The sequence below is a fragment of the Colletes gigas genome, unplaced genomic scaffold, assembly GCF_013123115.1.
Source record: "Colletes gigas isolate AHSC1104 unplaced genomic scaffold, ASM1312311v1 Colletes_gigas_Sc00033, whole genome shotgun sequence".
Classification (NCBI taxonomy): domain Eukaryota; kingdom Metazoa; phylum Arthropoda; class Insecta; order Hymenoptera; family Colletidae; genus Colletes; species Colletes gigas.
The window spans coordinates 372,469-400,434 of record NW_025106662.1 but is presented as its reverse complement, the minus strand read 5'-3'; the positions used below and the strand labels follow the sequence as shown (position 1 = coordinate 400,434).

Genomic DNA, 27,966 nt, shown 5'->3' with positions numbered 1-27,966 from the left:
GGCATGCGTCAGTTTGCCTTTGTCGACTTTCCGAAACTCCACGAGCTCACGTACGCGTATCTGGCATGTGTGCGTGTGCACCCGGCGGTGCTTTTCTGGCATCTCTGCCAGTGATGCCAGAAAAGCACCGTCGGGTGCACACGCCCCCATGCCAGATACGCGTACGTGAGCTCGTGGAGTTTCGGAAAGTCGACAAAGGCAAACTGACGCATGCCCTCTTTCTCGATTCTCCGAAGCCACCCGAAGTAATTTCGGATCGCCTCGTGGGAGTCGAGAGAGAAAGGCTCACATTTGCCTTCTCGCTCTAAACAACTGAAATCCGACCTCCCGTCAACGGCATACGATTTGGATTCTCGAGCCGAGATTCTCGACTGCCCACTCCAGGCATTTTTACTTTCCGACCTATGTAGGCGCACATAAGCAAAGTACCCATAATGAAAAAAAAATGTTGTAAAATTTATTTTACAGAAATACACGTTTTAAGACCTCCTGATCATATTTTAATTATTGAAAAAAAAGACATTTTTTTTTATTCCCATGTATGAGCACACATATGTATATTATTAATACGATTTTTGAAAATCAAAATACTTTAAGATTGAAAATTAATAAATTAAAATGAGATTCCCCTCTTTACCAGTATTGTACACGCTGTGGTATTTTTCAATAAGAAGAGTACTTACTTTTATAACATAAACAAAACAGTAGAATTAATAATTGCAGAAATTAATTAATAATGATTTTCCTCGATTGTTTTGAAATAACCGTATCAATTGGTTATGACGAACTAAATAGAACTAACTAGAAACAAAGGAAAAGTGATCCCGTTTGCCAGTTTAATACAAAGTATAGGTTGTATCTTAAATTTTAAAAGGACATAGTCGAATATTTTTAAAGGTACAAAACATAGCGTTTCATTGTAGAACAGTAACATAAGTTAGCAGGTAATGTCATAAAACTGTTTTTCCCAGCTAATATCCCTTTTTACCTGAAGTATAAGGTAAAAAGTACGAGCTACAAGGTACGACTATCCGAAAATCGTTCACATTTTATCAATGTAAATGAAGCGGCCTTTCCATCAGAGTTAAATACAAAATTTTGTAATTTCTGTGAAAACAAAACTTTCAGTAAATGTACGTGGTGCTTGAAATTTTTATGTTTTGACTGTTTTTGTGAAAAGTACCATCCAGATTCATGTACTTCGTACATTGAAAATAACATATGTTAAATGTAATCGGTTAAATTTAACTTTAAAAAAAATATTCGAAGGTCAGACAAAATATAATGTCACATTTAGTGTACGATTAAAATATGATTGAAAAAATAAAAAAAAAGGATTTGTTTTGGCAGGGTTTGAACCTGCAGAGCAGAAGAAGTTCGGAACTTGCAGGCAAAGACCTCATCACTCACGCCACGCTGATCAGTGGTGAACATAGTTCTATTTCTGAAAATAAGTACCTGTAATAACTTTAATAATATCTCAAAGTAAAACCTAACCCAAAACCTGGTACCATTCCAATTTTTCCTTGTTAGAAACGAGTTTTCAATTTGTCTTAGCGAAAATCGCAATCACATTTTGCACATTATTCTAAAACATTTGTGGTATTCGTTTTCAATGCGATTTAAGTAAGCATGTAATGTATAAGATTTCATTTAATGTTTTCTTTTCTAGAGAAGATAGAGAAAAAGTTTATATAATTTTTTTCATATAAAATTTAATTCGTCCTAAGATTTATATGAAACATTTAAAAGATTTTTTATACATTATGCCTATATATCGGAACAACTATGAAACAAGAGGTATAATCTGTAAGGAGTGTATGTGTGTGGCTAGGAGAACCGTTATCGTTTGCGTCGATAGGAGTGTTTAGTCTAAGCTAGAGTAGGTATCGAGTGAGGTGTTTAGGTTTAAGCTGAAATACGTTTTAGAGACTGCGTCTCGAACGTGCGTTTTGTTTAGATCATTATTATAAGATAGGAATAAGGAAGGGTCGACTTTGACTGCAGGAACGTCACTCTGTATCGAACGTTAGTCGAGAGCAATCACAATTTTACGTTTACGTTTTATGTCTTTCTTTTATGTTCTTTATGTTAAATAGTTAGTAAATATTAAATAATATAATTACATCGTTACGTTTAGTGTTCACGTATTTGAATCCGTCCACACGCCTTTGAAATGAGAACATAAAATTTAAATGTAAAATTTCATTTAAATTCATTCAGCTATTTATATTCAATCGTATTAATAATATACATATGTGTGCTCATACATGGGAATAAAAAAAAATGTCTTTTTTTTCAATAATTAAAATATGATCAGGAGGTCTTAAAACGTGTATTTCCGTAAAATAAATTTTACAAAATTTTTTTTTCATTATGGGTACTTTGCTTATGTGCGCCTACATAGGTCGGAAAGTAAAAATGCCTGGGCAGTCGAGAATCTCGGCTCGAGAATCCAAATCGTATGCCGTTGACGGGAGGTCGGATTTCAGTTGTTTAGAGCGAGAAGGCAAATGTGAGCCTTTCTCTCTCGACTCCCACGAGGCGATCCGAAATTACTTCGGGCGGCTTCGGAGAATCGAGAAAGAGGGCATGCGTCAGTTTGCCTTTGTCGACTTTCCGAAACTCCACGAGCTCACGTACGCGTATCTGGCATGTGTGCGTGTGCACCCGGCGGTGCTTTTCTGGCATCTCTGATGTCAACATTCCCGAGGGCGATCCACGGCGGCAGCGCTACGTGGAATCGGTGGAATACCTTCGCCAGATCGGCGCGCCACCCCCGGAGGAATAATAAACCAAGTAAGTCTAGGGAAATCTTTTCTCACCAATGCCGACGGAAGACGGACGTAACATTAGGCGGAAGACCGGTATCCAAAAGAAATTGGTTTTAGAACAATCTTCTCGTTTGAAGAACGGTGGTTTTAGAAATTATAGGCAACCAAACTGAAATCGGTAAAGCTAGTAAACGTAGAAAAGTTTTCCTTCCTTTAAATGATGTGCAGGATTGTTATTTTTAATCACTGATGGCGAGAGTGCATTCGGTGCGTTACGAGATATTCTGAATCGAAGCGGAAATTACTGTATTTGCGATGGAATTGGTGTGAGTGATGAAATTATGAAATTCACTTTGAGTAGATTGCATTGAGAAGGTCTCGCGTCGTCCATATATGTATCAAATAATGTACGTAATTATGCAGAATATGTACGAAATTAACTGCAAGATCGTCACTTGGTTTTCAATACGATAAACGTCTTTCGTTATAATACTGATCGTCTAAAAATTTGTTGGTTATGACAGAACGACAGATAAATTTTCTTATTATATTAATGACAGTTTGGTTGATGCATGAGACAGCCAGAATCGTTAATGGCATGAAGTAAATTTCTCGCATTAAGGTAGAATAATAATTTAATATTCATAATATGTTACATACAGAAGAACATCATTAAAAGTGAAAGCAGGAAGAATTGCTCGAACATTGACCAAATGATGTCGAATAATATAAGAACGTACGATTGTTGTGTAACTAAAATTTTATTAAACATGGCGCATTTGCCCTCGATTTTAGTTTGTATAAAGCTATAATCAATTGACTTAGAATAGCGTCGCGAAACAATTCGGGTGAAGTATTGTATAATAAACATAACAAATTATATTTTTTCCAGAAATTTTAAAAAGATTCTTTTCTGAAATTAAAACCAAACCTATCGCATTTGTGGCGTAAAATCTTTGCTAGTTGCGGTGGGCCGCAATAAAATACTGTTACTTTGCCCTTTTTTTTGTCCTGGATCTGCTTGAAAACTTTATCCCAGTTTGGTCGGCCAGCATTTGTCCTTGTTTTTAAGCCTGTTATAAGATCTCGTTTCTCCTGAAAAATAGAACACAAGTTTCTGAAATCCTTGTTACGATGTTTCTAACCGAATATTTTTGTCAAACTAAAATTGATTTTGAAAGAGTTTTATTTTATGGACAATGCCTTGCAAAAAAAGCATAATGTTCTATGCATAATTTCCAAACCATTTGATGAACTAAATCCATAGCTAGTTGCAGACCAACAGCCTTCATATCGTTCTTTTGTAGCGCGCTGGTAATATACATGTGCATTTCAAGAAACCGTTCCATCGCATCGCCAAGTTCTGCTTGTTCCATTTCTAGCTGAGATAGCAAGTTCACAAACCATTCGAAGGATCTCTGATCTCTGTTAATCCAGAAGAAATCTACCTGCAAACAAGATGATTGCATTGAGTTCGGGTGTGCGATGTAGAATAAAAAGATTAGAAGAAAATATGTAAATAGCAAGTTAAATCCACTTTCCTCTAATTTTCTTCCTTGTTTGAAGAAAAGCGAAGTTCATGTACAAAAATATTATAGACAGGGAAGAAATATTTGCCTTTCGTAGATGCATGACAGTGGATGGAATCTCGCTAGCCCAGGAGAATTTGCAGTTTGGGCAAGTGTGTCTGGCTTTCCAATAACGGTGCATGATGGATTGTAATATAGAAGCAAAAGGCGTGACTCCGATTCCTGTTGCAATTAGAACCGCGTGCTGTGCTTGAAATATGTGACTCGAAGGAGCTCCATACGGGCCATCCAGAAAGATCTGTGTAACAATAAATCAAACACTTTTTATGCTATCCATTATATTATTTTATGTGTCACAAAAGAGCATAATTAGCAGACATTATTTGATTACTGTATTTTGTAGTATACTCTTAAAAAGTAACTATTAAACGGTCCTGAAGAATCAAATACAGTCGTACTCCAAACTTATATGTACAAGTCGAGAGAACGTAAATCAGGGTATGACCATGTAGTTGAATAAGTTAAATAAGATCATCGATGCCGGATAGCGATAGCATAAGCGGTAGCATTGTAATGTCCAATTTCTCGCAGTTATGAATATGTTAAGTACCAAAATGAATGTTTACCTCCAATGGTTTTCCTACAGCATAATTCATAGATGGATGTGAAGAAACTTCAGATCCGATATCATCCATATTTCTCTTTGGTATTTCTTCGAATTTTGTCTGCGGTCCATCTCTTTCCGCTGTTATTTGTATCGCGACTAAATTAGGCGACAATCTTCTGGCCACGTTTACGTTTGTTTGCGACGTTGCTGTTTCACCAAGTTTATTAGCTTTATCTTATCATTTTTGTGAATGCATGTAATTAAGACTAATCGCGAGAAGTAATTGTGACCTTGTTATTTTAATTATCAAAATTCGTTCCCTTTGCTTCACAGGAAACAAGACGGATTACAGCGATTTTTGTTCCCAGGCGAAATTAATTAGAATTTGAACGTGCCTGCTTGTTATAAAATCCGGTTTCAAAATGTTTAGAAGTAAATAGTTGTTCACTTACTGCGTTTGTTCGTAGGCGTTTCTACTTTGCACTCCCAATTCTCCAAACTTGGAGTTTTGAAAGCGATTATAGTAGGTTTGGTCCTCATGTATCTAAAGCTTTGCGCTAATTTTTTATGTTGCGGGCTCGAATAAGCTTGTTCCAAAGATTTTATGCGTGCATTCCGCATTTGGTACTCGTTGAAGTTCCTCTCCGACTCGGATCTCATATAATCTCGAAGCCTATCGAGGGAAAATAACAACGATATAAAATAATGTAACAAATTGTACATTGCATTATTCAGAAAGAGTATACGTTCGTTATTTATTCATCAAAAAATTTACATTTTTATTCCACTGTTTAGAATAACGAGTTTCTAATGTTTTAATTATGGTAGAGAGTAAATTCATTATTTTTATTGTGTTCAATTTATCATTTTACTGTTAAATTTATCATCCATATATAGAGTTTAAAAACGGGAATCACTGTACGTTCCTACTACGGAACAGTATAAATCTTTCTGAACGATCCAATGTTTAAAAGAAAAGATACAATGGTGTAGTTAGCTTACGCCATTAGTCTCTCTTTCTTTTTTTTTTTCGTTTGCATGTCAGGTACCGAGAAAGACTTCTCTAAGGGCATTTTGCTACTAAGCAGCAAACGATGAAGATTTCGTTCCTTCGAAGTTTTATTACTATCCGTTACACCTATACGATAAGATGAATATCACAAAAATTTATCGAGCAGTTAATTCCTCTGGACCGAGACAGTCTCTGTAACGTTTTGTAATAACTGGATTTTTGTTAGACTTTTAGAATTTTAAGTAGCGTTAATAAAATAAAATACTGCGTGTATCTTCTGTCGAGATAGTAATAGATTATTAAAGTGATGCAGGTGAATCCTATGAATTAAACCGAGATAAGGAAAGAGGATGAGTACAAGCGTGATACAATAACTGGCACGTGTCGAAATCGAGAATACGACGATCCCAACATATCATTTAGATTATTCGCGATGGCTTCTTATAACAGTCCCGGTAGTTCTAAAGAAATGACTGTCGGAGAACGGTTGAACATTTTAAATAAATTAGAAGCCGGTGCAACCGTGAGAGATCTTGCCATTGAATATAACGTAAGCGAAAGAAGCATAAGGCGGCATCGGCAAAGTGCCCAATCGATTCGGAAATTCGCGGAGGATTCACACGGTATACACAGAAAAAGGATACGGACACGCACTTTTAATGATCTAGACAAGGAAGTGTACAATTGGTTTCTGGAATGTCGTTTATTAGGACATCAAATAACCGACAGTGTTTTGCTGGAAAAGGCAAAGGAATTGCACGAAGAGATAGGCGGCCGGTACGGGTTCGCTGGAAGCCGTGGTTGGCTATGGCGTTTTAAAAAAACTTACGGAGAAGCCGCCGATGCGGATAAGGCAGCCGTGGACACGTTTAAACAAAAACTTACGCAATTATTGAAGGAAAATGAAATTACAGACGACAATCTATATAATATGGATGAAACTGGTCTGTGTTGGAGAATGCTTCCGGGTAAAACATTGGCGGGAGTCGAAGGAGGAAAAATGAAAAAAGAGAAGATTACGTTGGCTCTGTGCGCGAACGCTAGTGGAAGTCACAAATTGCCATTACTGTTCGTGCATAAATATGAAAGCCCGAGATCGTTAAAACATTGCAAGGATAGTTTACCTGTATCTTGCGTGTACCAAAAAAACGCATGGGTCGATAATGAAATTTTCCAATCGTGGTATCAGGACGATTTTAAACGTTACGTAAAAGAGCGTCAAATTAAAGAAAATCGTAGCGGCAAAGTGCTGCTGCTAATAGATAATTTTAAAAGTCACATATTGCCAAAAGAGGAAACGGTCGATGAACATTTTAAAGTATATAATTTATTTAACTATCGTATTAATATGTAATTTTAATTAGTCATTAGTTATTTATCCATTAATCGTATTTTAAGGTGCTGTTCTTACCGCCGAACACTTCGTCGCTCATTCAGCCAATGGATCGAGGCGTAATTGCGAAATGCAAAGAACGTTTTCGGCATAAATTATTACAACGAGCGCTGCAGCACACCGAAGGGATTTCGGAATTTTATGCGGATTACGATTTAAAAGACTGTATAAATTTAATTCACGAGACGTGGATTCAAGTTACGGCAGACGATATTTTTAATGCTTGGTCCAAAATTCTTAATCGTTCTGTGAGACAAAGCATCAAAGAGTGTCCCAAAGAAGATGAGTCAACATCAGACGAGAGACAATCGTTCCAAACGATTTACGATGAAGAAATTAGGGATTGGTTTAACGAGTGCAATGTAGAAGAAAAAATCGGTGAAAAGGATACAATAGCAGAATGTTTCGAGTCAGAACCTGTTTCTCTAATAGGGGAAGAAACGGACAGACTATTGTATTATTTGCAGAAAATAATGACAACGGAGCCACAGATTCAAGAACACGCTAAAGCTATAATAGATTATTATAATGAAAAATAATTTTTATTTTAGTTTTCGTTAATATTATTTATCTAATTAGTATAACTGTTATGATTATCATTATTACTTTCAACGTTAATAAGTTTTATTACTTTACTATAATTAACAGATACCAAGTAAAATAATATTACGTATTCATATTTTTATATTACCTTGTGCAACATATAGTATTTAAGAGAATAAAACTTTTTATTGTGTCCATGAAATAACTTACCGTTTGTACAGTGTATCGATAGTATTATCTTGTCAGTATCGGAAACGAAAGCCGGATTATCAAATTCGCAGTGATTCTCTGTTTCCGTAGACGACGAAGACATTATCGCATTCAATACTAAATCTTGATTTTTGTTAAGGAATCTGAATCGAACAATTAAAAAAAGTAACATTTTTGTTGTCCGTAGAATGTAAATTAAACGAAAACAATTGTTACGTGGCATTGGAACTTGCATTTTTCCAGAATTAACGGTATCGCTGCACCCTGCGATCGGAAACACATCGTTCTCGTGAAGTTTTACTTGTTCCTTTTCAAAATAAGAATAAAGGCTGTTTGTCCATTCACCGACCGCTCGAATATGGAGCCATATGTAGTCTATAAAACAAAAACATATGTTCTGGCGTTTATGCAATTAATATTGGAAAATCATTTTGTTATTATATCAAAAACCAAGTGCGGAGGCCTATCGAGTCCACACAAAATGGCCACGGGTGGACTAATAAGTCGGGCATTATTCAAGCGTTCGTCAGTGTGTTAACCCCTTCCTGTACTTTAACGAGTCTAATTCTTAATGAAGATTTTGGCCCAAACCGGAATATCACGAGCCAGACTCGCGAACAGAAAGTTGGCCCAAACGTAAACATCACGAGCCAGGCTCGCGAACAGCAAATCATGGTCGTGATTAGTTTTAGTTCCTATCGGTACGCCACAAGAGTCTGCCAAGATTCTTATAATCTCTGTTACAAAGCAGTTTAGCATCAGTCTGGTCTGTTCACCGCGCAATTTCGTCTAGCTAAATGGCACGGGAAGGGATTAACATTTTTATAATTTATAATTTTTGAATTACCATCGTAGTTTCACACATAGTTGTTTATATAATACAATAACATTAATTTAGAAATAAGCGGTACACATTTTAAGCGTGCAGATAAATAGGAATACGATTAATTTATAATTTCTATCTGATGTGCATTCTATTTAAAATGTATTTTTCATTTAAGCAATCAGTTCTAGTTCCTCGTCACGAATTCAATGACTTATATTTTTCAAATTAGAGTCAAGTAATTTTGTTTCTCTTATTACTTCCTATCTCAGTATACATAAATAAGGGCGAGATAGCTTAATTGTAAAGAAATACAAACTGTTGTTTGAAATTTATTGACCAGTGATATTTCAATTTTGTTGAAATAGGTGATTTGTCTAACCTTCCTGTTCCGGAGTGCTGCTGATGGTGAAAGGATGCCATTCGTACCGGGCGATGGCGGGAACGTTTACGAAAACGTAATCGCCAGGATGAAAGTCAAAATGTAGCGGCCTTTTGATGACTAAATGCGTGACTTTCGACGGCAGTAAGAGACCGGAACTGATGTAAGTCTTTCCGAGTTGAGAGCGAGACCAGGCGATTCGTCGAATTCTTTCCGCCAGATATATCGTGCCCGGCACGATAAACCATTTCCAAAAATTCGGTCCATGAAGTATCGTTAATATCCAGAACGGTATATAGAGCAGGTGTGACCAGTAAAATATCTGCAAAACGGTAAACGAGCTTATCAAAACGAAAATCCAACAAGAAGGAGCTTTTAGTAAATTGTAATATTGAATTTCATTATATCTACTTCTGTTCAAGTTCAACCGCTGAGAATAAAATATGTAATAATCAAAATAAACTACGATAAAATTGAAAAGCAAATGCACGATAGTGCACATTTTTAGGGGATTCCTATGTGCACGCTTAGTCAACGAAATCAACCGATTTTGATTACTATTTCTCTTCGGCAGTTGTACTTGAACAGTAGTACGATGAAATTAAATATTACGATTTATTATATTACCGCAATCTTTTGTTGCTATATTTTTAGTAACATTAAAATGGAAATTACACGATAGGATTTCAATAGAGAAAAGGAAAAGAATAAACGAAATAATCCGTGTGACCTCGAAGCATCCGCCGCGGCGAACAAACGGCATAGAGCAGACTGTCATTATAACGAGAAGGAGGACAAGAATAATTCCAGTTGGGTTTGCACAACCTCCTATAAGACCGAACAGTCCTGGACGATTCGTAAACAGCCATTCGGATATAGTATATTCGTTACGATTAAGTACGGCATCGTTCACCACGATTGTGCCTGAAAATATTAAGTTTGTTCTCCATTTTGTTCCTCGATATAATCGTTCTTATTTTGAATGTTGCGAATATATTGGTGCATCTTTATTAAAAGTGGACAAAAATAACAGCAACATAACGATGGTCTACCGAAGTTCAAAAGATGCATAAACGTGTGCAGTAGACTGAAGGCACCGATTAGAATCCCAGTTATTTTGTGGAGGTAAATGTGTTGATCCAATGGTAGCACAGAATTGAAGCCGTGGCTTCGTAGAAAGGTAATGCACTGGCGTAACATAAGAACCAGGATGAAACTGCAGTTGAAATTCAGACACTGACCTGCAAGAACCGTAGTCCCCGTGAATTATTTTTAGAGATTCTATTTGAAAGCAAGAATAAGTACATAGATTTAACTGTTGGAAACAGTTTCCTTACCACAAGCACGAGCAAGCATTACGTAGCCATTGGCTCGTCTATATTCATAGAGTCTCGATACGAACAACGTTACGTTAATCAAAATAAAGACGGAGATGAAAGCGATGTAAACATAATTGTTCTTGATGTACGGTCTTGTCAATTGATAAGGTCTTAACGATGCAAATAAACCCAATAGCGATTTCCGCTTTGCTTTCGGTTTCGGTGGTACCAGCCATCGGTCGATACTGCGATTTAATTTCTGTTTTTAATCAATTTCCCTTGCAATTAATGCGACACGATTGATTAAACGAGCATCGTTTTGCAACGATTCCGATAGAAAGAGTCGTTTACCTAATCGATAGGTTTTCCAAGAGTCCTTCGTGCTTTTCCAATTGGTTTTTCAAAGCCTCGTAAGTAATGGCGCCTCGATTGGCTTGATCGGCGTCCTCGAACAACGCCATTGTCAGTTCCTTAACTTGTTCTTCGCTGAATTCCATTCCATTTTCCTCCATGCAAGCTCTCACCACGTGTTCTAATTCGAGAAGTTGTATCGATCCGTCGCCTTTTCACAATTAAGAATTGTGTGAAAGTCTTTGTTTCGAATAGAATACGGCGGAGTCGCGTTACATCGCCAACAAAATGGACACAGCTCGGTTCAAATTTAATTTATAGTAACACAAACTGATTTAACAAAATAAACATTTTTCAACTTTTTTTTTTTTAGAAAAAAGAACACTTGATGTTGCTAGACAATTCTTAGAGTGCAAAGGGTCGTACAATGTAGTTTGCAAGTAACTCTAATGGTAGGTGTCCGTAAAGCTAAACATAATTAAGCTTAGAAGCAAAGAAATGTGGTTGTATTTTACCGTCGATGTCGTAAACTTTAAACAGAAATCTGATTTTATCGTCTGGACTTTTTCCTGCAAACTGATGCATCGCATCCAGAAATTCCTGAAGAGATATGGCCCCGGAATTATCCTTGTCAAATATTTGAAAGGCTCTGTCGGTGAAGAATGGCTGAAAGAGACATTTTTTTTGTTACTACATATTAAAATACAAATTGTAAACAATAATTTGTATTAGATGGAAATTATTTGGTTCTAGTTCCAAAATTATAAGGCATGATTTATTTAATTCAAATACACTAAAGTATGTGTATGTTAGAAAGCCACCATTGTTTATGTTTATTCAGCTTATGTCTTCTGCTTACGTTTTTTGAAGTGACAATCTTGTTAAATTCTTCGCGTCTTATTTCTTTCTCGTTGCCTACCATTTGCTTGAATAGCTTTTCCAACCATTCTAGGCTACTGCTGTCGAAGCCGGCGCGAGGTCTGCAAAAACATAGTAAAGAATAAGATTATCGAACACTTTTCTAACACCTTAAGATTTAAAGTCTAAGACGAAGTCACCTTCTGTCGCTGATTTTGGCAATGAACTCCATAATTTGAGACGACGTTACATATCCCACGTTTTCGTCATCGATTACTCGATATAATTTATCTACGACCTGTAACACAAATACTTTAACAAAAAAAAAAAAAAACGATAACTGCAGTGTTTTAAAATGCGTATTTAATATCAGATACGATGTTAATGCATTGCCGATCGAAATTTGTATAATACCACATTGTACTAATAGTTTCTCTTGATATGTATGTATAGGGTGTTCGGCCACCTCTGGGAAAAATTTTAATGGGAAATTTTAGAGGCCAAAATAAGACGACAATCAAGAATACCAATTTGTTGATGGAGGCTTCGTTAAAAAATTATTAACAATTAAATTCAAAAATTTCAAATCGTTCTGGAAAAATTATTTTTGCTTGCGGGGGTCAATTGCAATCATTTTTGGTGAATACACATACCTCCGAAATCCTATCCACTTTCGAGAAAAAAAATCGTGTAAATGCTGAAATTTTTCGACGAAAAAAAAATTTTTCAAATCGTTCTAAAAAAATTATTTTCGGTTGCAGGGATCAATTACAATCATGTTTGGTGAATAGACGTACCTCCGAAATCGTGCGCATTTTCGAGAAAAAAATTCAGTACTGGCGGAACTTTAAACGTTAATAATTTTTTAACAATGTCTCCATCAACAAATTGTTATTCTTGATTTTCGTCTTATTTTGGCCTCTAGAATCCCCTATTAAAATTTTTCCCAGGGGTGGCCGAACACTCTGTATATCAATACTATCTTTTGGAATGAAATTATATAATATTGTTAAATAAGACAATTTTTTGTAAATAATTGTATCGATGGTATTATAAATCATTTTTTTTCTATTGAAATAATTTCTAATGAAATAAATGTTTCTCTTTAATGCAAATAGAGACTAAATAATAATGTATGTATGTATGTTTATTTTAAATGTCTGTTTTATTTAGTCCTTGTTAATACTGTCCATGATTTTAATTTGTAAATTGTCAATGAGTTAATGTGTTATCAATGCGTGTTTCTTTGTCATTTGTCACATTTTTAGAGATTATGATATGTTTTCAGATGCAATAACAAAAGACAACTAGCGAGATGATACGGGAATAAGAGGGGTGCCGCACATGTGCAGTTGATTCCCATCCTCAACGCCCTTCTAACCAACTTCTGGTCCATGAAGGGACGCTCTGGATTTAGTAGAGACGACCGTTTCGATCGGCAATGATCGATGACAGAAAATCTGTGCGCGTGGAGGGCTGACTAAATCAGATGCAGCCAATCGTGACTCCCCATACTTTCCGTTCATCGTCTCTTCAGTTCTGAACACTACTTCTTACTAATTCCCCGTACAGAGACGTTAAATGTAAGCATGGAAAATTATTTCCAACAATATTAATATTTATTTCTGTAGATGGTAAAAACCCATTAATATAAATAAGGTTTATAAATGTGGTTGATTCGTAGAGACCCAAAGCTTTCTATTACTTTCCTTACAGTGTAATAGACCGAAATACCATCTTACTTTTTAACATTTTAACAGTTTTTCTTAAAGAATCACAATATTTACATTCAACGAAAGTTATTCGTGGAATTGCTTTAATACTAAATTCTAAATAAGCAATGACTGTTTAGGAATTAAATTCAGTTTTACAAATAAACAACTTAACAACTTACCTCTTTAGTGGAAAATATTTGTTGAAAGTTTAGAAAACTAACAGGATCATCGCCGCATATAGTGTATACAACACTCTCAATTTCATTAATGAAATTGTTCTGATTTTCATTTCTGTGAAAGTAACGTTTAATAATTTCGTATTACAAACAGAACGTTTAGTTTCGATAAGACTTGGCGCGTGATAAAATATATCTTACGTTAATCTTCCTTTTAAAAATTCAATCCAATCATCCTGTTTTAACGTCTTGTCGTCATCCTGGTCGAATAATAAAAACAACTTCTCCTGTAACGTCTGAAATATATTGTACGCGTATTTAGCGATCGCGTAGTGAAAATTTCCTTGGAATAAATGGAATTTTATGTGAACTAATTGGGAGACGAAAGTGTTCGTACGAAAAAATTTTCATATAATAGCACAAGTGATTAGCACTACATTTTATATAAAATACTTAAGGGGGTAATCGGTTCTACACATATTTCTGGACCTACTTTATGATTATTTACTTTTCTTTAACCGTAGACTATTTCATATTGGTATTCCATACATGTATTTACTTATATTTCGAATGTTTACAGTATTTTTCGCAAGTATGGAGTTGCGAATGGAGGCTGTTCGTCTGGTTGAACCACGCGATTGTTGGACAGATCCAGGGACACCGGACAGGGTCGTGGCCGCGATCGAATTCCGAGGATCAAAGACGCTCGAGGCGCGAATGCTTTCTGGCTTCGGGCGATCAGCCACCTTGATCGAAATCTGTGGCCCTCGATAGATCCCCTTGTCATTTGCTACGATCCCGTCGCCGCTGTGTATTCTTTTCCCTTAAGTAATTATCTATTCGATATTGATCTCGCCTTGCCGTTACTTACTTTCAATGGAGACCCGACCTTGTGTCATTTGTCCTCGTTCGATCCTTATGAGCTTTTTCGAGTTGTCGCGGTCTAATAATTATTTTTGGCTTCGTTATCAATTATGGAAATATGGAACTGTTATCAAATTTAACCCTTTTAATTATTAGTATAATTTAACATGATTTTTAAGTTCAGGAAGAATTTCTTTTCGAACTTCCACAGCCAGTGTTAACGCAGAAACGAAGCGGTTACTTTTTCTATTTCAGGAATCGAGATTTATCCTTTGCCATGTATACCATACTGTTTTAAACTCTGTATTTTAACACAGATATTTTATGACTAATTTAAAATTACGAACAATGATAAAGCATAGTTTTATATTACTCGAAAACGCTTACTCGATCCATAAAAAATCGCCTGAACGCGTCTTTGTTGCATCGAACGGTGCCATTCGCTTCGATCATTTGGGAACACTCCTCCAAGATGGTCGTTCTTCTTCTTTCTATTATACATTTGTCTACCGTCTCGCTAACGTCGCTTTCCATCTTCTTTCGCCGCACAGTTTTGTCGAACGAGTAACTAATTTTCCGATCGTTAATGAAATCGCGTACACTTTATAATCCGATGTTTACGCGTGATTTGTTTTCATTCCCAGTCTGCGCTCGACACCAGAAGAAACGATGGAATCTACCGAACTATTATTATATTACATTAACCGGCCGACACAAACAATTACTTATTCTTCGTCGAAATCATAGCAAGTTTTATTTGAAATTATCACTCGCACATTTCGCAGAAATTTCACGAGAAACGTTTCGAAATCCTGTTTGTTCGTTCGTTTTATAAACAACAATGTTTCCGGCAGCGGTCGCACGAATCATCGGTTCGATTGCTTTTATTATTTCGTCGTAACGGAAACAAGGAAGAAAAACATTGTCCTCGAGGAACGTTGTATCAAGTTGACTCGGAGAACCGCGAACCACCGAATGAAAATCATCGATCCGTATCGTTGGATCGCGAGATCGATCCCAACCTTCCACAAATCCCTTTCGATAACGATTTTCAGTGTACGTCGTGAGTCCGGAGAGAGAACGAGAGATGGGAGGGAAGGCTTTCGATTTGAATAAAGATCACGCATCGAGTAGGAGACGGACCAACAGACAACCTTTCACTTTTTCATGAGTCATCGTTTTTTTTTCATACTCACTTTTCCATTTCGTTTTTTCGAATGCCCTTTAATTCGTCTCCTTTCTCCTTGCAATGCTTCCTCGTAGCAGGACGCCATGTTCGTTTGCACGTACTTTTTTCGATAATTTTGTGCACCGGTTTCAAGGTCACGCAAATATTTTTTAAAAGTATGGAAATACAGGAAACTCGGTTTTAGAATGGGGAATGAAATGTTAGACGTGAAATTTGTATAAAATTCTAATTTGCAGAGATGTTGAGGTCATCTGGAGTCAACGCTGTATATCCTACTATATCGTAGAATCATGTTAATACAAAGAAATTATAAAAGGAAAAGATGGTAATAATTTTAACATAATTTTAGGGTTTAAGTAAAAGTTTATACATTACAGAAACATGTTACAATTTTTAATTTGTGTCTTCTGGCGAGGGCTAACAAACTGCAGAAATGCAATGTACATATTGCACACAAGTAACTTAATAATAATTCTATATTTTGCACAAGGTACAGAATAATGTCTATTTTAAGTTGAAATTAATATAAATTAGCAATAGGTAGATATTTTTCCTGCACATTAACAAACTGCATTCTCTTATGCTTTAAAAAGTTTCTATCTTTTTGTTCATACAAGATGTCCCGTGTAACTTAATTTGGAAATAAATATTTTTCGTAAAAGTTGTATGGTTTGTTGTTACATAATAGACGTCCTTTAAACGAATGCAGGAATTCATAAACATTCGTTGAAACTCGTTTTAAATCTTTTTGTGATCTAACGAGCTTATAAATATTTAAGAAAAGTCTTTGTTCCTCTTAAACGTCGCTTCCCTTCCAAATTGCTGCAGATGAAAATATTAATCATCCTGAATCACTTAATTTAATAGAAAAATTATGTTATTTTATATTCCTTTCACAAAACATTTTTTTGTAGTGTGAATTGTATTTCGATTTACAGCAATTATCCTATATTGTTCAAGTATGTTTCGCTACGTTTATTTGCATGAGCCTGAGCGTGAGTTTAGACTTGTTTTGCGCCTGGTTCGATCCATAGGGCCGAGGAACATGCGCTTTCGTCGCTTCCAGCTCCGCACTTTCGTGCACTCGGTAAGCTCGTCCCTCGAGTTTGCGTGTCGTTGTTTCGCGAATTCCCCCAAACATTAATGTGGCAAGTAAAATATGAGGTTTCGTCAAAAGTTAGTGTCAGTTTTTAAATACACTGTCGTATAATGGAACCGGTTTGACCGCCGCTTCAACCGAGCGACCGAAAACATCGTAGAAATCTGTTTCCATAAAGGTTTGATTCTTCTACTCTTTCCTACCTCGAATAATAATTAAACTATTACCGAGTCACGTTTGTAAATAATCATTCGTTCTGATAAACGCACACGTGTTGTCATTCTTACGTTAATTTCTTCATACGGCAATTAGTTAAGTGTAAAGGGAATTTTAGCACGAATATTCCTTTCTTGTATGTTTCCTAAGATATTTTAATTAATTTTTTCCAAAGAGACCATGAGACTTTGTAACGCAGCGGTTTTGTCACGCATCGATACACCTTTCGAGAATACTCATCAATTTTGTTGTCACTAAAAAATAATAGCAATTGTAGGAAATAATACGTTATTGCAACTGTTGCGTTAGCACGTGGTTCAAATAATTCTATATTTCGGAATTATCTTCTTAACACAAATAATACTTTATTTAACAAACAATAAACTTGGTTAATACAAAAACAATTTCAAGTAACATTCTCCTATCTATAAATTCTTCTAGTACTCTCTTTTATACTTTTTTACTTCCACGAACCTATCTGTTTTTACGCATCTCTCAGCTCCTAACTCACACACACTTCACCATACATACATCCTTCCACTGTGAAAATATCTAGCTTTTGCTGGGTTGGTATGAATGATGAGTTGGTATGAATGATGAGTTGGTATGATTGGTGAGAAGGAAAAAAATGTGTGCTCGATTGGGAAAAAGAAAGGTGAAGCGTTTTTTAAGCGAGGTGCGATGTAATAATTACAATAAAAAACCCAACAAAGGTTATGGGCCCAGTACCCACGTGGCGTCAGAAAAGGAAAAGTAAGATTATATCGTTATCGTAAAAATACACGAAAGCAAAAATGTTACAAACAACTACTAAATATTTGCCACTGTTCGATGGAGAACATTTCTCAAACTGGAAATTTAGGGTGCTGGCAATATTGGAAGAAAGAGGGGTAAGAAAAGTCGTGGAAGATCCTGATCCCACAGGTGCCACTTACACTAAAGATGATAGTGTAGCTAAAGCCATCATAATACAGTGCATAACTGATAAGCACTTAGAATATGTGAAAGACAAAGAACATGCAAGTGATATGATAAACGCATTACAGAATGTCTTTGAAAGGAAAAGTGTATTCACTAAAATATACATAAAAAAGAAATTATTATCATTAAAGCTAAAAGAAAATGAAAAAATGGAACAACATTTCGTTAAATTCGACTCATTGATAAGAGATCTCGAATCAGCCTCAGGAAGAAAAATTGAGGAAGATGACGAAGTGTGTCATTTGCTAATAACGGTACCAGCCAGTTACGACAATGTAGTCACCGCTATTGAAACGATGACGACAAGTGTTACTTTGGATTTCGTGAAGACTAGACTGCTAGAATATGAACTGAAAAGGGAAGATGTATCTGCAACAGTCGTGGAAAATGAAACAAGTTTCCTGGTATGTTTCGGGTGTGGTAAAAAGGGTCACAAAAGCTATGAGTGTCCCAACAAACACAGAGAAAACAAGTATGAAAGCAGAGGAGGAAAAACGCGTTTCAGTCAAAGAGGCAAACCAAGTCACGCAAAGATGGTTTCACATAATGATGATATAACGTTTCTAGCAATGAATGAAAATAATATATGTTTGGAAACAAAGTGCGAAGAAAAAACAGTGACATTTGTCATTGACTCGGGTGCCACTGAGCATCTAGTAAACGAAGAATTAGAGAAAAATATGAAATCTGTGGAAAGGATTTCTCAAGAAATCTTAATAAGAACAGCAAATGATGATGTATTAAAAGCAAAGAAAAAAGGAAAACTGTTGCTATTATATAAAGGAAAAAGAATATGCTTAGAAGCTCTTATCGTAAAAAATTTAAGTCACAATCTGCTGTCAGTGAACCAATTGACAAAACGAGGCTTCACCATCACCTTCGATGAAGACATAACAAAAATAAAAGGTAAGAACGTGAGTTTGGTTACAAAGAAGGAAGGGAAAATATACACAATGACGTTCAAAATAAGAAATGAGAGGAACGTAGCATATGGAGCGGAGAACGATTCATCATTATGGCATAGAAGAATGGGTCACCTGAATAGAAAAGGAATGAAGATAATGGAATTACCAGTGGATGAGAATGATTGTGAAACATGCACAGAGGGTAAGTTCACAAGAGTGCCATTTATGAGTTGTCAATATCCTCGATCACACAGGACTGGTGAATTGCTCCACACTGACCTTTGTGGACCAATAAATCCACCAACCATCAATGGTGAGAGATACTTTCAGACAATTATCGACGATTATACTCACTTCACAACAGTGTACTTGTTAAAATGCAAAGATGAAGCAGTTAATAATATAAAAAACTATGTACAAAGAATCAAAGCACAATTTGGAAACAAAGTGTACAAAATACGCTGTGATAATGGAAAAGAGTTCCTAAATGTAGAATTAAAAAATTTCTGTAATCTTAAAGGAATAAGGATACAAAGTACCATCCCTTACACACCACAACAGAATGGGGTAAGCGAGAGGATGAACAGAACGTTACTGGACAAAGCCAGAGCAATGATGTCAGGAAATGATCTACCGAGGAATCTATGGGGAGAAGCAACAAGGACAGCTGCATTTCTGTTGAACAGATCTCCTACAAGTGCTCTCAAAGAAGACATACCAGCCAAAAGATGGTATGGTCATTTGAATTTAGGAAAAATAAGAGTATTCGGATGCAAAACATGGTCATACATATTACCAAAAACAGGAAAATTTGAAAACAGAGCAGTAGAAGGAAGAATGGTAGGATATTGCGATAATGGATATAGAGTGTGGGTCCCATCGACGGACAAGATTATCTCAGTGAGAGACGTAAAGTTTGATGAAAGGAAAAATCAACTGAAAAAAGAAACAATAAGAATAGATGAAGAAATACAGCAAGAAGAAAAGAAAAATGAACAACTGGGAGAAGAGAATAAACCAGATGAAGAAAAAGAAAACATTACTGAAGAAGAAGAGAATGAAGAAGAGAAGAATGAAGAATTACCACAGAATACAAACAGAACAAGAAGAGCTAAGAAAGCACCTAGTCACTTAAAAGACTATCAGGTGTATATGAGTTACTGTTTATTGGCCAACGCCGATCCCAAAACTTACAATGAAGCAGTACAACAAGAAGAATGGAAAATAGCAATAGACAAAGAGCTAGAAGCTCACAAAAAGCTGGGAACTTGGGAAAAAACAATGCTGCCCAAAGGAGTTCAAGCTATCGATACAAAGTGGATATTCAGAACCAAAGAACAAGGTATCAAAAAGGCAAGGTTGGTCGCTAAAGGATACCAACTACATGAAGAGGAGTCTATGTACGCACCGGTAGCTAGACTCTCTACAGTGAGGATGCTGTTTTCGATCGCTCTACAAAATGGCTGGAAAATAAATCAAATGGATATACCAACAGCATTTCTAAATGGACGACTTCAATCGGAGGTATATATCAAACCACCTCAAGGTTTAAACGAAGAGAAAGGAACGGTGCTCAAACTTAAAAGAGCATTGTACGGTCTCAAAAAAGCACCAAAATGCTGGAACAAGACGTTTAATGACTTTGCCATTAAACACGGATTCAACAGATCCAAGAGTGACTTCTGTCTGTACACAAAAGGCAGAACAATAATGTTGGTATATGTAGACGACATATTGATAACGGGAACAGCAATCAATCAGATAATACAGCCATTGAAATTAGAATTTCACAAAAAAGATTTGGGAGAAATCAAAAATTTTCTCGGAATGCAAATATTTAGAGATGAAAGTACAATCAAGATCTCTCAAGAAACTCTAATCAACAAAATGTTGACAAACTTTGGAATGGAGCAATGCAAGGAGGCCTCAACTCCTATGGAAGCAAACTTTCGAGCAGAAGGGAACGAATGCGCAGCAAATGTACCTTACCAAGAGTTAATAGGAGGTCTAATGTACATTTCAATGGGTTCAAGGCCTGATATTACATTTGCAGTGTCATGTCTGAGCAGGTTTCTTGACAAACCGAGTCAAACTACATGGAATGCGGCAAAGAGAATACTCAGATATCTGAAAGGAACGAAGAATAAATGCTTAAGGTATGTAAAAACTAACTCATACAGTCTAGTTGCTTTTTCAAACTCCGACTGGGGAGGAGATATAATAGACAGAAAAAGTACGACAGGAGGGGCAATTTTTTTCAATAACCATTTGATACATTGGATATCAAGAAAGCAGCAAAGCGTTGCCCTGTCATCGACAGAAGCCGAATATGTTGCTGCTGCTCTAATCTCTGCCGAGCTAATATCATTAAAAGGAATTGCTGTAGAGATGTGCGAAAAGGAAATAGATGCAATACTGCTTGTCGACAATCAAGGAGCGATCAATATTGCAAGGAACTACGAAAACAGCAAGCGGAGCAAGCACATAGATATTAAGTATCACTATATCAAGGATTTAGTTAATAGGGGTTTCATAATTCTAGATTATATAGAGACAAACAAAAACACTGCGGACATATTAACAAAATCACTGGTGTCAAAGCTGTTTATAAAACATAGAGACAACTTACAAATGCTTGATTAGCAATTCTCATCGTTGCGATTTGAATTGAGGAAGGGTGTGAAAATATCTAGCTTTTGCTGGGTTGGTATGAATGATGAGTTGGTATGTTTGTTGAGAAGGAAAAAAATGTGTGCGCGTTTGGGAAAAAGAAAGGTGAAGCGTTTTTTAAGCGAGGTGCGATGTAATAATTACAATAAAAACCCCAACATCCACACCATTGCCAACTCACAGGAAGATTACTCCCTAACAGCAACGAGGTATGCCTGAGATGTTCGTCTAAATCTAAAACAGACAAATCGGAGAACATTCTGTTTAGTAAGGATACAGTCGCGGTTGGAACTAAAGAAATAAACGAGCTTCGGATTTTTAAAAAATATCAGAATTTTAAAATTGATTGAATATTTCGTTTGTTTAATAAAGATGTTGTCGGACAAACTGAAAGGCATCTGCGTGAAGATCTTCTTCGTTTTTTATACGTCGGGAGTGATTGAGTGCTACAACGTACCATGCACGTTCAACACAATGTGCATGTGTTGGGTCCAGGACGATCAGGATTTCACGAAGATGAACATCGCCTGCATGGGAACACCTTTTGCCAGATTTCCCGGTACGTATCTTTTTTTCTGTTTGTTTGGTGTCCATTGTACACTTACAAGTTATGTTTTTTTTTTCACAGATGTTTCAGTGAGCTATGTGGCTCAATTGGTGGTAGTCGGTTCTGGATTGCAGACGTTGGATAACGACGCACTGACGAGTTCGGTTGACGTCGAAGCTTTGGTATTGATGAACAATCGACTATCCAACATCGCTGATAAGTCCTTTTCGTAAGTCACAACGATCCGCGAAGTTACGTGTTATCGATAATTCAATTTTCATTTTTGTTCATCGTTTTATTATGCGAGAAAGTACGTAGGCACGAATCACAATATTTCTAGATTATCACCTACCATTTTTTTTTTACTGTAACATTTTTTATTTCTGTTAATTGGGCAAAATACCATAAGCTCTCCTCTCCCGGATGCTAGGCGAGACCAAATTAAAGGAATTTGTCTGTAACCTTCAAGATACTTTTTGCACGATTACGCTTCGTCTAGCTCTTTGATTGCGTCCGTAGAAAGATTTATGTTTCTTTCTTTTCAAAGATAAAAAGAAACTCACACCTTCACCGGCTCTGTTATTAGAGGTATTGCGGACAAATTGCGTTCATTGGATCTGAGTTACAATGCCCTGGAGGACGTACCTTTCGAGGCCTTTCGTGACCTGAGAAAATTGAAATGGCTCAACATGGAGAGGTAAACGCCGATATACTTTGATGAAATTAAGAAATTTTTTATCTTTTGAGACTACATATTTCCTTTTGTTAATTATTCAGGGTATATCCTTTAAGTTTTGTAATAAAAACATGTTCCTCGTTTCAAGCCTGCCCGAAAAAACGAAAGATTATTAATACATTTTCAGCAATTATCTAACATCGTTGGACGGTGATTGGGGCCACGCAAAGGACATGCTGACAGACGCATTTTTTAGCGACAATTCGATCATCCACATACCTAAAAGTTTCTCCACGTTCGAGTCTCTGGTCAGGCTGTACTTGGATAACAATAACATCGAGGAAATTTCGGAAGACAGTCTGCCACCCAAGATTCACACGCTCAGTCTGAACAGCAATCTCCTCAAGAATTTCCCGTCGTCGTTGAAAACATTGAAAGCCCTCACGCTGTTGCATTTAAGGGGCAACGATTTTAAGTACCTCGAGTTGCCGGATTTTCAAAGCTCGAACTTGGAATTAATCGACGTCAGCGAGAATTCCATCGAATGGATCTGCGCGCCCAGTTTGGCCAATCGTACTTTAAAGATCAAGGACTTCAACATGGACAGTAACAAGTTGAATTCGTTGCCTGCTGGGATTTTCGATCATTTGGATATCAAGAGGATCCATTTGTCCTCGAATTCGATCAAGAACGTCGACGACGATGCGTTTCGAGGGCTCGAGGACAGCTTGGAGTACTTGAATCTGGAAAACAACGATCTGCCAAATGTTCCTGGAGCCGTCAGTCGGTTGAAGAAGTTGTCCTACTTGTATCTAGCCGATAACGACATAAGAAATATTTCTGGGGACGCTTTTCAAGAGTTTGGCGAAGACTTGCGAGTTCTTTCGCTCGCCACTAACAATTTGGACGCGGTTCCTGTTGCAGCTTTATTACGGTATCTTTCCTCGCTTCTGTTTGTAAAATGCTAATTAAAAATCTTACACATTTTCTCGTTTCAAACTTTGTAAATTTTACTGTAAACGGAGTTGTGTTTTTTGCAAAAAATTCCCAAAGAACTTATTCGATGTTTTTCGAAAAAGGTGCGTGAGGCTATTACACCTGAATCTCGATTACAACAAGATCTCGCACGTTCAACCGGGCGATTTCGAGTGGGCAGAGGACCTTGAAATTTTGCTGCTTAGGAACAACGTGTTAACGAAATTGAGCGGAGAAACGTTCAAGGGAGCAAGTGAGTATCGATCAAAATTTTCCTATTATAATTTCGTATTTCGGTTAGCTCAGAGGCGACGACTAATTTTAAAATAACGATTTCAGGCAGACTGCACGAACTCAGCTTGTCTTTCAATCATTTAACGGAGCTGGACGACGACTGCTTCGCAGGCATCGAGAAGAGTCTCGGCATTTTGGAGTTGAGTTTTGCGTTCGCCACCGACGTGTTTCCGCAACGAGCCCTCAGGCCTTTGTCGGAGCTCTACTGGCTAGATTTGGACAATAATAATTTCCAGACCATCGAAGCAACAGCGTTTTACTCGTTCCAACGGTTACGATATATCAATCTAGAGTCGAATCGGTTGCACTATCTGCCAGAGCGTATATTCTTATCGAGCGTGCATCCCGAACTGACGGACGTCAAGCTCGGTTACAATTTTCTGGAGGCCATTCCGGAGTTCAGCTTCCACAATTTGACCAACCTGACGGCTCTGGATCTGACTGGAAATCGAATAAAGGTCCTTGGTTCCGAGTCGATTCTAGACTGTCCGAAACTGGTAACGTTATCGTTGGCTTACAACAGGATCTCGCGAATGGAGAAGAACGCCTTGTACGGTCTGCCCAGTCTGCGTTTCCTTCACCTGGAGTTCAATAAATTGACCGCTTTAGATCTAGACGCGATCTCCGAGATCGGCGGGCTGGATTTCGCACTGAACGTATCCTATAACGCGATCTCAGTCCTGAATTCCGGAAGTTCGATAAACAATCTGACGAGATTGGATTTGAGCTTCAATAACATCAGCCAGCTGCCTGTCGACACGTTTTACAACACGCCCGATTTAAGGAGCTTGGACCTTCAGAGTAATTTCATCGCCGCTCTCGAACCAGGCACCTTTTTCGGGCTGAGTCGTTTGGAAACGCTGAACCTGCAGGACAACAAGATAGAGAGTTTAAGAAAACAGTCGTTCCACGGCTTGAGTTTGTTACAACAATTGGATCTGAGCGGAAATTTGCTAAATCAGCTGCCCACCGAGCAGTTCCGAAACTTGAAGAATCTGCGGATCTTGAATCTGTCCGACAACAAGATCAGATCTTTACCCAGAGACGTTTTCGAGGGTACAAAGTTGGAGATATTGGATCTAAGCCGCAACAAATTCACCGTAGTTCCATCGCCGTCTTTCCTCGAAGTCGGTTACACGTTGAGGGATTTAGACATGGCGGACAATTTCGTGGATCACCTCGATTCCACCGCGTTTCCAACTTCCCAATTGGTCTCCTTGAATCTGGCGCACAACAGGCTGACGATCCTGCCGGACAATTCGTTCGTCTCGCTGGGAAAGCTTCTGCGATTGAACATGTCACAGAATATCCTGCAAACGAATTTTAAAGAGCTTTTCCACTATCTGCCCGGGCTGAGGCAGCTCTACCTGACCAACTGTAGCTTTAGAGATATTCCCCTTCTGCCTCTGACGAATTTGAACGTCTTGGATTTGTCCTTTAACTATATAGATTCGACGCCCGACAAGCAGTTCCAATACTTAAAGAACCTGAAAGTCCTTCTACTGGTGAACAACTCGCTGACTTCTATGCCGAATGTTAAGTTGAATCTCCTAAGGGAGCTGGACGTTTCCGGAAATCCGATAGAGGTGAATCGTAAAAGAATAATTAAATATTTTTTTTTTTAAAGAAAATTTGATTTGCTTAAAGACGAGTAACGAAACTGTGATTTGGTTTAGAAACTGACGAAAGAGAGCTTCATGGGTTATCCGAGGCTGGAGGATCTGAAGTTGAGGAATCTAAATAGAACGAGGTCGGTGGACAAAGACTGTCTTCGCGTCTTAAAATACCTGAAGCATCTTCGAATTCAAACGTGGCCCGAAGCGGAAGGATTCCATCTTCGATATCTGTTAACTGGATTACCGTTGAGAACCGTAGAGATACAAGTTACAGAATATTTGTTGAAGCATCAAATACAAAACGCCTTTACAAAGCAGCTCAGAGAATTAACGATCTCCGGGAACGATCTCGAAGTGATTTCATCGGAAGCGTTCTCCACCATCGAGGGCGGTGAATTGATACTGCGAATCAAGGACACGCGAGTTCGCAGACTTCAGTCGGATATTTTTCTCTCTCTGACGAAGACGCTGTCGCGACTCACGCTGGACTTGAGGAATAATCACATAAACGAGCTCAGTCCGTCGGTTATTTACGGGAACCTATCGTGGGAAAGTGTTGGGACCAATATGGTGGTTGGTGAGTATCCATAATTAATATATTAATACGTTTGAAAGAAAAAAAATCAAGAAACGTAATCGTTGTTTCATCTTATTAAAAGTCGACATAAATTCGTACATTTTGGTGCTATTAATTTTAAAGAATAGCGTCTGAAACTGATTTTCGTCGTCGAGAAATTCGATAACCGAAAATATCATTGGAAGGTATATGTATTAATTTTTATTTTCTAGGGGGTTTACAGGTATCGGGGAATCCCTTGGAATGCGATTGCGAGATCGCTTGGCTCAGTCTGTGGTTACGAAGATGGCTTCGCGAATCTCGCCAGATCCACGTTGCTTCTCAGTACGATGCCAGGCAATTGAGAATGATCGCTGGAAGAGCCGTTTGCACAGAGACCACACCATCCGATTCGTCCGACAAGGTTCTTTTGACACTAGGGACTCCCCACACTGCCTGCCAAGCGTCAGCCCTTAGCTCTGGCAACTATGAAAGACTGGCCACTACTTGGTTGGCCATAGTCCACATTATTCTTTTAACGATCATAGCCAATTGAGTTAAATTCGATAAATCACCTTCGATTCAACGAATTTTCGATTATCTATTAGGATGGTCCATACGTTCATGCGGTTTTTCTGTGTTTCCAAGGTATTCCACTGCTCCCATTGTTTTTTTTAAGCGCTAGAGCGTAGTTTAATAATAGCATATTATCAACCAAATTACACGATACTTTCAAAGTTTATATTTTTGTAAAATTTTGCAATATCGACCGTTTTTAGCAACTTTTGCAGTTTATAAAGTCTTTGAAGGTCCTTTACTTATCGCTGTTGGGTTTCGTCTACAGTTTAACGTAATAGCAATAACCAGTTACTTTGTTTGGTAAACGGTTTTACTAAGAAGTTTTTCATCCAATGAAAAGAAATAGAAAGCTTTTGACGTTAGTTCAGATAGAACTTGTTAACGTACGAGCCACGAATATTATTTTTACGAGTGGGATCAAATTTGATACTGGTGATACATTCAACAATTTGCGATTTCTATACATTTGCGGAATAAAAAAAAAAATAATAGAAAACTTTGTATTAAACCGCAATATGGATCAGCTCAGTTTTGTAATTATAGTTTTACCGCATATCGAGATACTAAATATCCAACGACCATTAAAAAGTACGTGTGCATTAAAAACAGAAGGAAAAGAAAAATCATATTCGTGAATGCGAAGCATGTATGTACATACTTAACGTAGAGTAATGCTTTTCCTTAAGACTATAAACATATTCCGAACGACTAAAAAATGGTAATTATTAGACACGGTATAATTACTCCGAATTGCCGTTCTCGTCGGATTTGGAAAATAAAAGAGACGAGAACGAGCTTAGACCAAATATTAATATAATACAAGGACGAAAATACGAACAATAAATCGTGATTTTTTATGTAAAGTTACAAAATAAAAAGAATAACTAGTTGACGATATGCATTTTACTCCCTTTCGCTGTTTCGTTGCCGATTTTACAAACGAGACGATCGGTTTTGACTAATAAAAAATTTCAAAAAGTTACTCTTACTTCGTAGAATTTTCTTTTTATTTACAAAAAAAATTTGTCATGGTATAGTAAGTATGTGTTTTATACAAATGACAAAAAAAAGGCAGAGAAAACTCGCCAGGTACTCGACAAGGAGAGA

At 37.2% G+C, this 27,966-nt stretch overlaps 3 protein-coding genes across 8 annotated transcripts; 2 read left to right on the top strand and 1 right to left on the bottom strand.

Moving 5' to 3' along the window:
• The first annotated feature begins 26 nt into the window (after window positions 1-26).
• Window positions 27-27,681, top strand: LOC122402156 (chaoptin). 6 transcript variants are annotated; one of them, XM_043404744.1, is made up of 11 exons: window positions 27-69; window positions 9,260-9,436; window positions 13,090-13,384; window positions 21,989-22,175; window positions 22,245-22,392; window positions 22,750-22,860; window positions 23,027-23,773; window positions 23,919-24,067; window positions 24,154-25,694; window positions 25,785-26,301; window positions 26,514-27,681. In XM_043404744.1, exons 4-11 carry the CDS (start codon window positions 21,989-21,991, stop codon window positions 26,834-26,836), a joined length of 3,723 nt encoding a protein of 1,240 aa, XP_043260679.1. In that variant the 5' UTR covers window positions 27-69; window positions 9,260-9,436; window positions 13,090-13,384; the 3' UTR covers window positions 26,837-27,681. The 6 variants fall into 6 exon arrangements, with proteins under 6 accessions (XP_043260679.1, XP_043260678.1, XP_043260675.1 ...); XM_043404743.1 differs by lacking the exon at window positions 27-69 and adding an exon at window positions 2,876-2,952; XM_043404740.1 differs by lacking the exon at window positions 27-69 and adding an exon at window positions 2,906-3,098.
• On the bottom strand, window positions 3,619-16,510 carry LOC122402158 (NADPH oxidase 5). Its single transcript, XM_043404748.1, has 18 exons — window positions 14,944-16,510; window positions 13,894-13,988; window positions 13,696-13,807; window positions 12,002-12,099; window positions 11,803-11,923; window positions 11,459-11,609; window positions 10,944-11,154; window positions 10,611-10,837; window positions 10,326-10,514; window positions 10,004-10,197; window positions 9,274-9,595; window positions 8,069-8,443; window positions 5,913-6,048; window positions 5,363-5,583; window positions 4,930-5,117; window positions 4,392-4,601; window positions 4,019-4,222; window positions 3,619-3,869 (listed from the first exon to the last, which is right to left on the bottom strand). The coding sequence occupies exons 1-18, from the start codon at window positions 15,088-15,090 to the stop codon at window positions 3,672-3,674; spliced, it is 3,399 nt and encodes a 1,132-aa protein (XP_043260683.1). The 5' UTR covers window positions 15,091-16,510; the 3' UTR covers window positions 3,619-3,671.
• LOC122402159 (jerky protein homolog-like) lies at window positions 5,912-7,965 on the top strand. Its single transcript, XM_043404749.1, has 2 exons — window positions 5,912-7,240; window positions 7,321-7,965. Exons 1-2 carry the CDS (start codon window positions 6,356-6,358, stop codon window positions 7,852-7,854), a joined length of 1,419 nt encoding a protein of 472 aa, XP_043260684.1. The 5' UTR covers window positions 5,912-6,355; the 3' UTR covers window positions 7,855-7,965.
• Window positions 27,682-27,966: the final 285 nt, after the last annotated feature.

Bases quoted from the DNA above. Each gene is read 5' to 3' on its own strand.
- LOC122402159 (XM_043404749.1), top strand. From the start codon at position 6,356: ATGGCTTCTTATAACAGTCCCGGTAGTTCTAAAGAAATGACTGTCGGA. The intron at 7,241-7,320 runs GTATATAATTTA...TCGTATTTTAAG, and splicing joins CGGTCGATGAACATTTTAAA to GTGCTGTTCTTACCGCCGAA.
- LOC122402158 (XM_043404748.1), bottom strand. From the start codon at position 15,090: ATGGAAAGCGACGTTAGCGAGACGGTAGACAAATGTATAATAGAAAGA. The intron at 11,610-11,802 runs GTAAGCAGAAGA...TGTCTCTTTCAG, and splicing joins AGATTGTCACTTCAAAAAAC to CCATTCTTCACCGACAGAGC. The intron at 9,596-10,003 runs GTCACACGGATT...ACCGTTTTGCAG, and splicing joins GCCGCGGCGGATGCTTCGAG to ATATTTTACTGGTCACACCT.
- LOC122402156 (XM_043404744.1), top strand. From the start codon at position 21,989: ATGTTGTCGGACAAACTGAAAGGCATCTGCGTGAAGATCTTCTTCGTT. The intron at 25,695-25,784 runs GTGAATCGTAAA...GATTTGGTTTAG, and splicing joins TTTCCGGAAATCCGATAGAG to AAACTGACGAAAGAGAGCTT. The intron at 26,302-26,513 runs GTGAGTATCCAT...TTTATTTTCTAG, and splicing joins TGGGACCAATATGGTGGTTG to GGGGTTTACAGGTATCGGGG.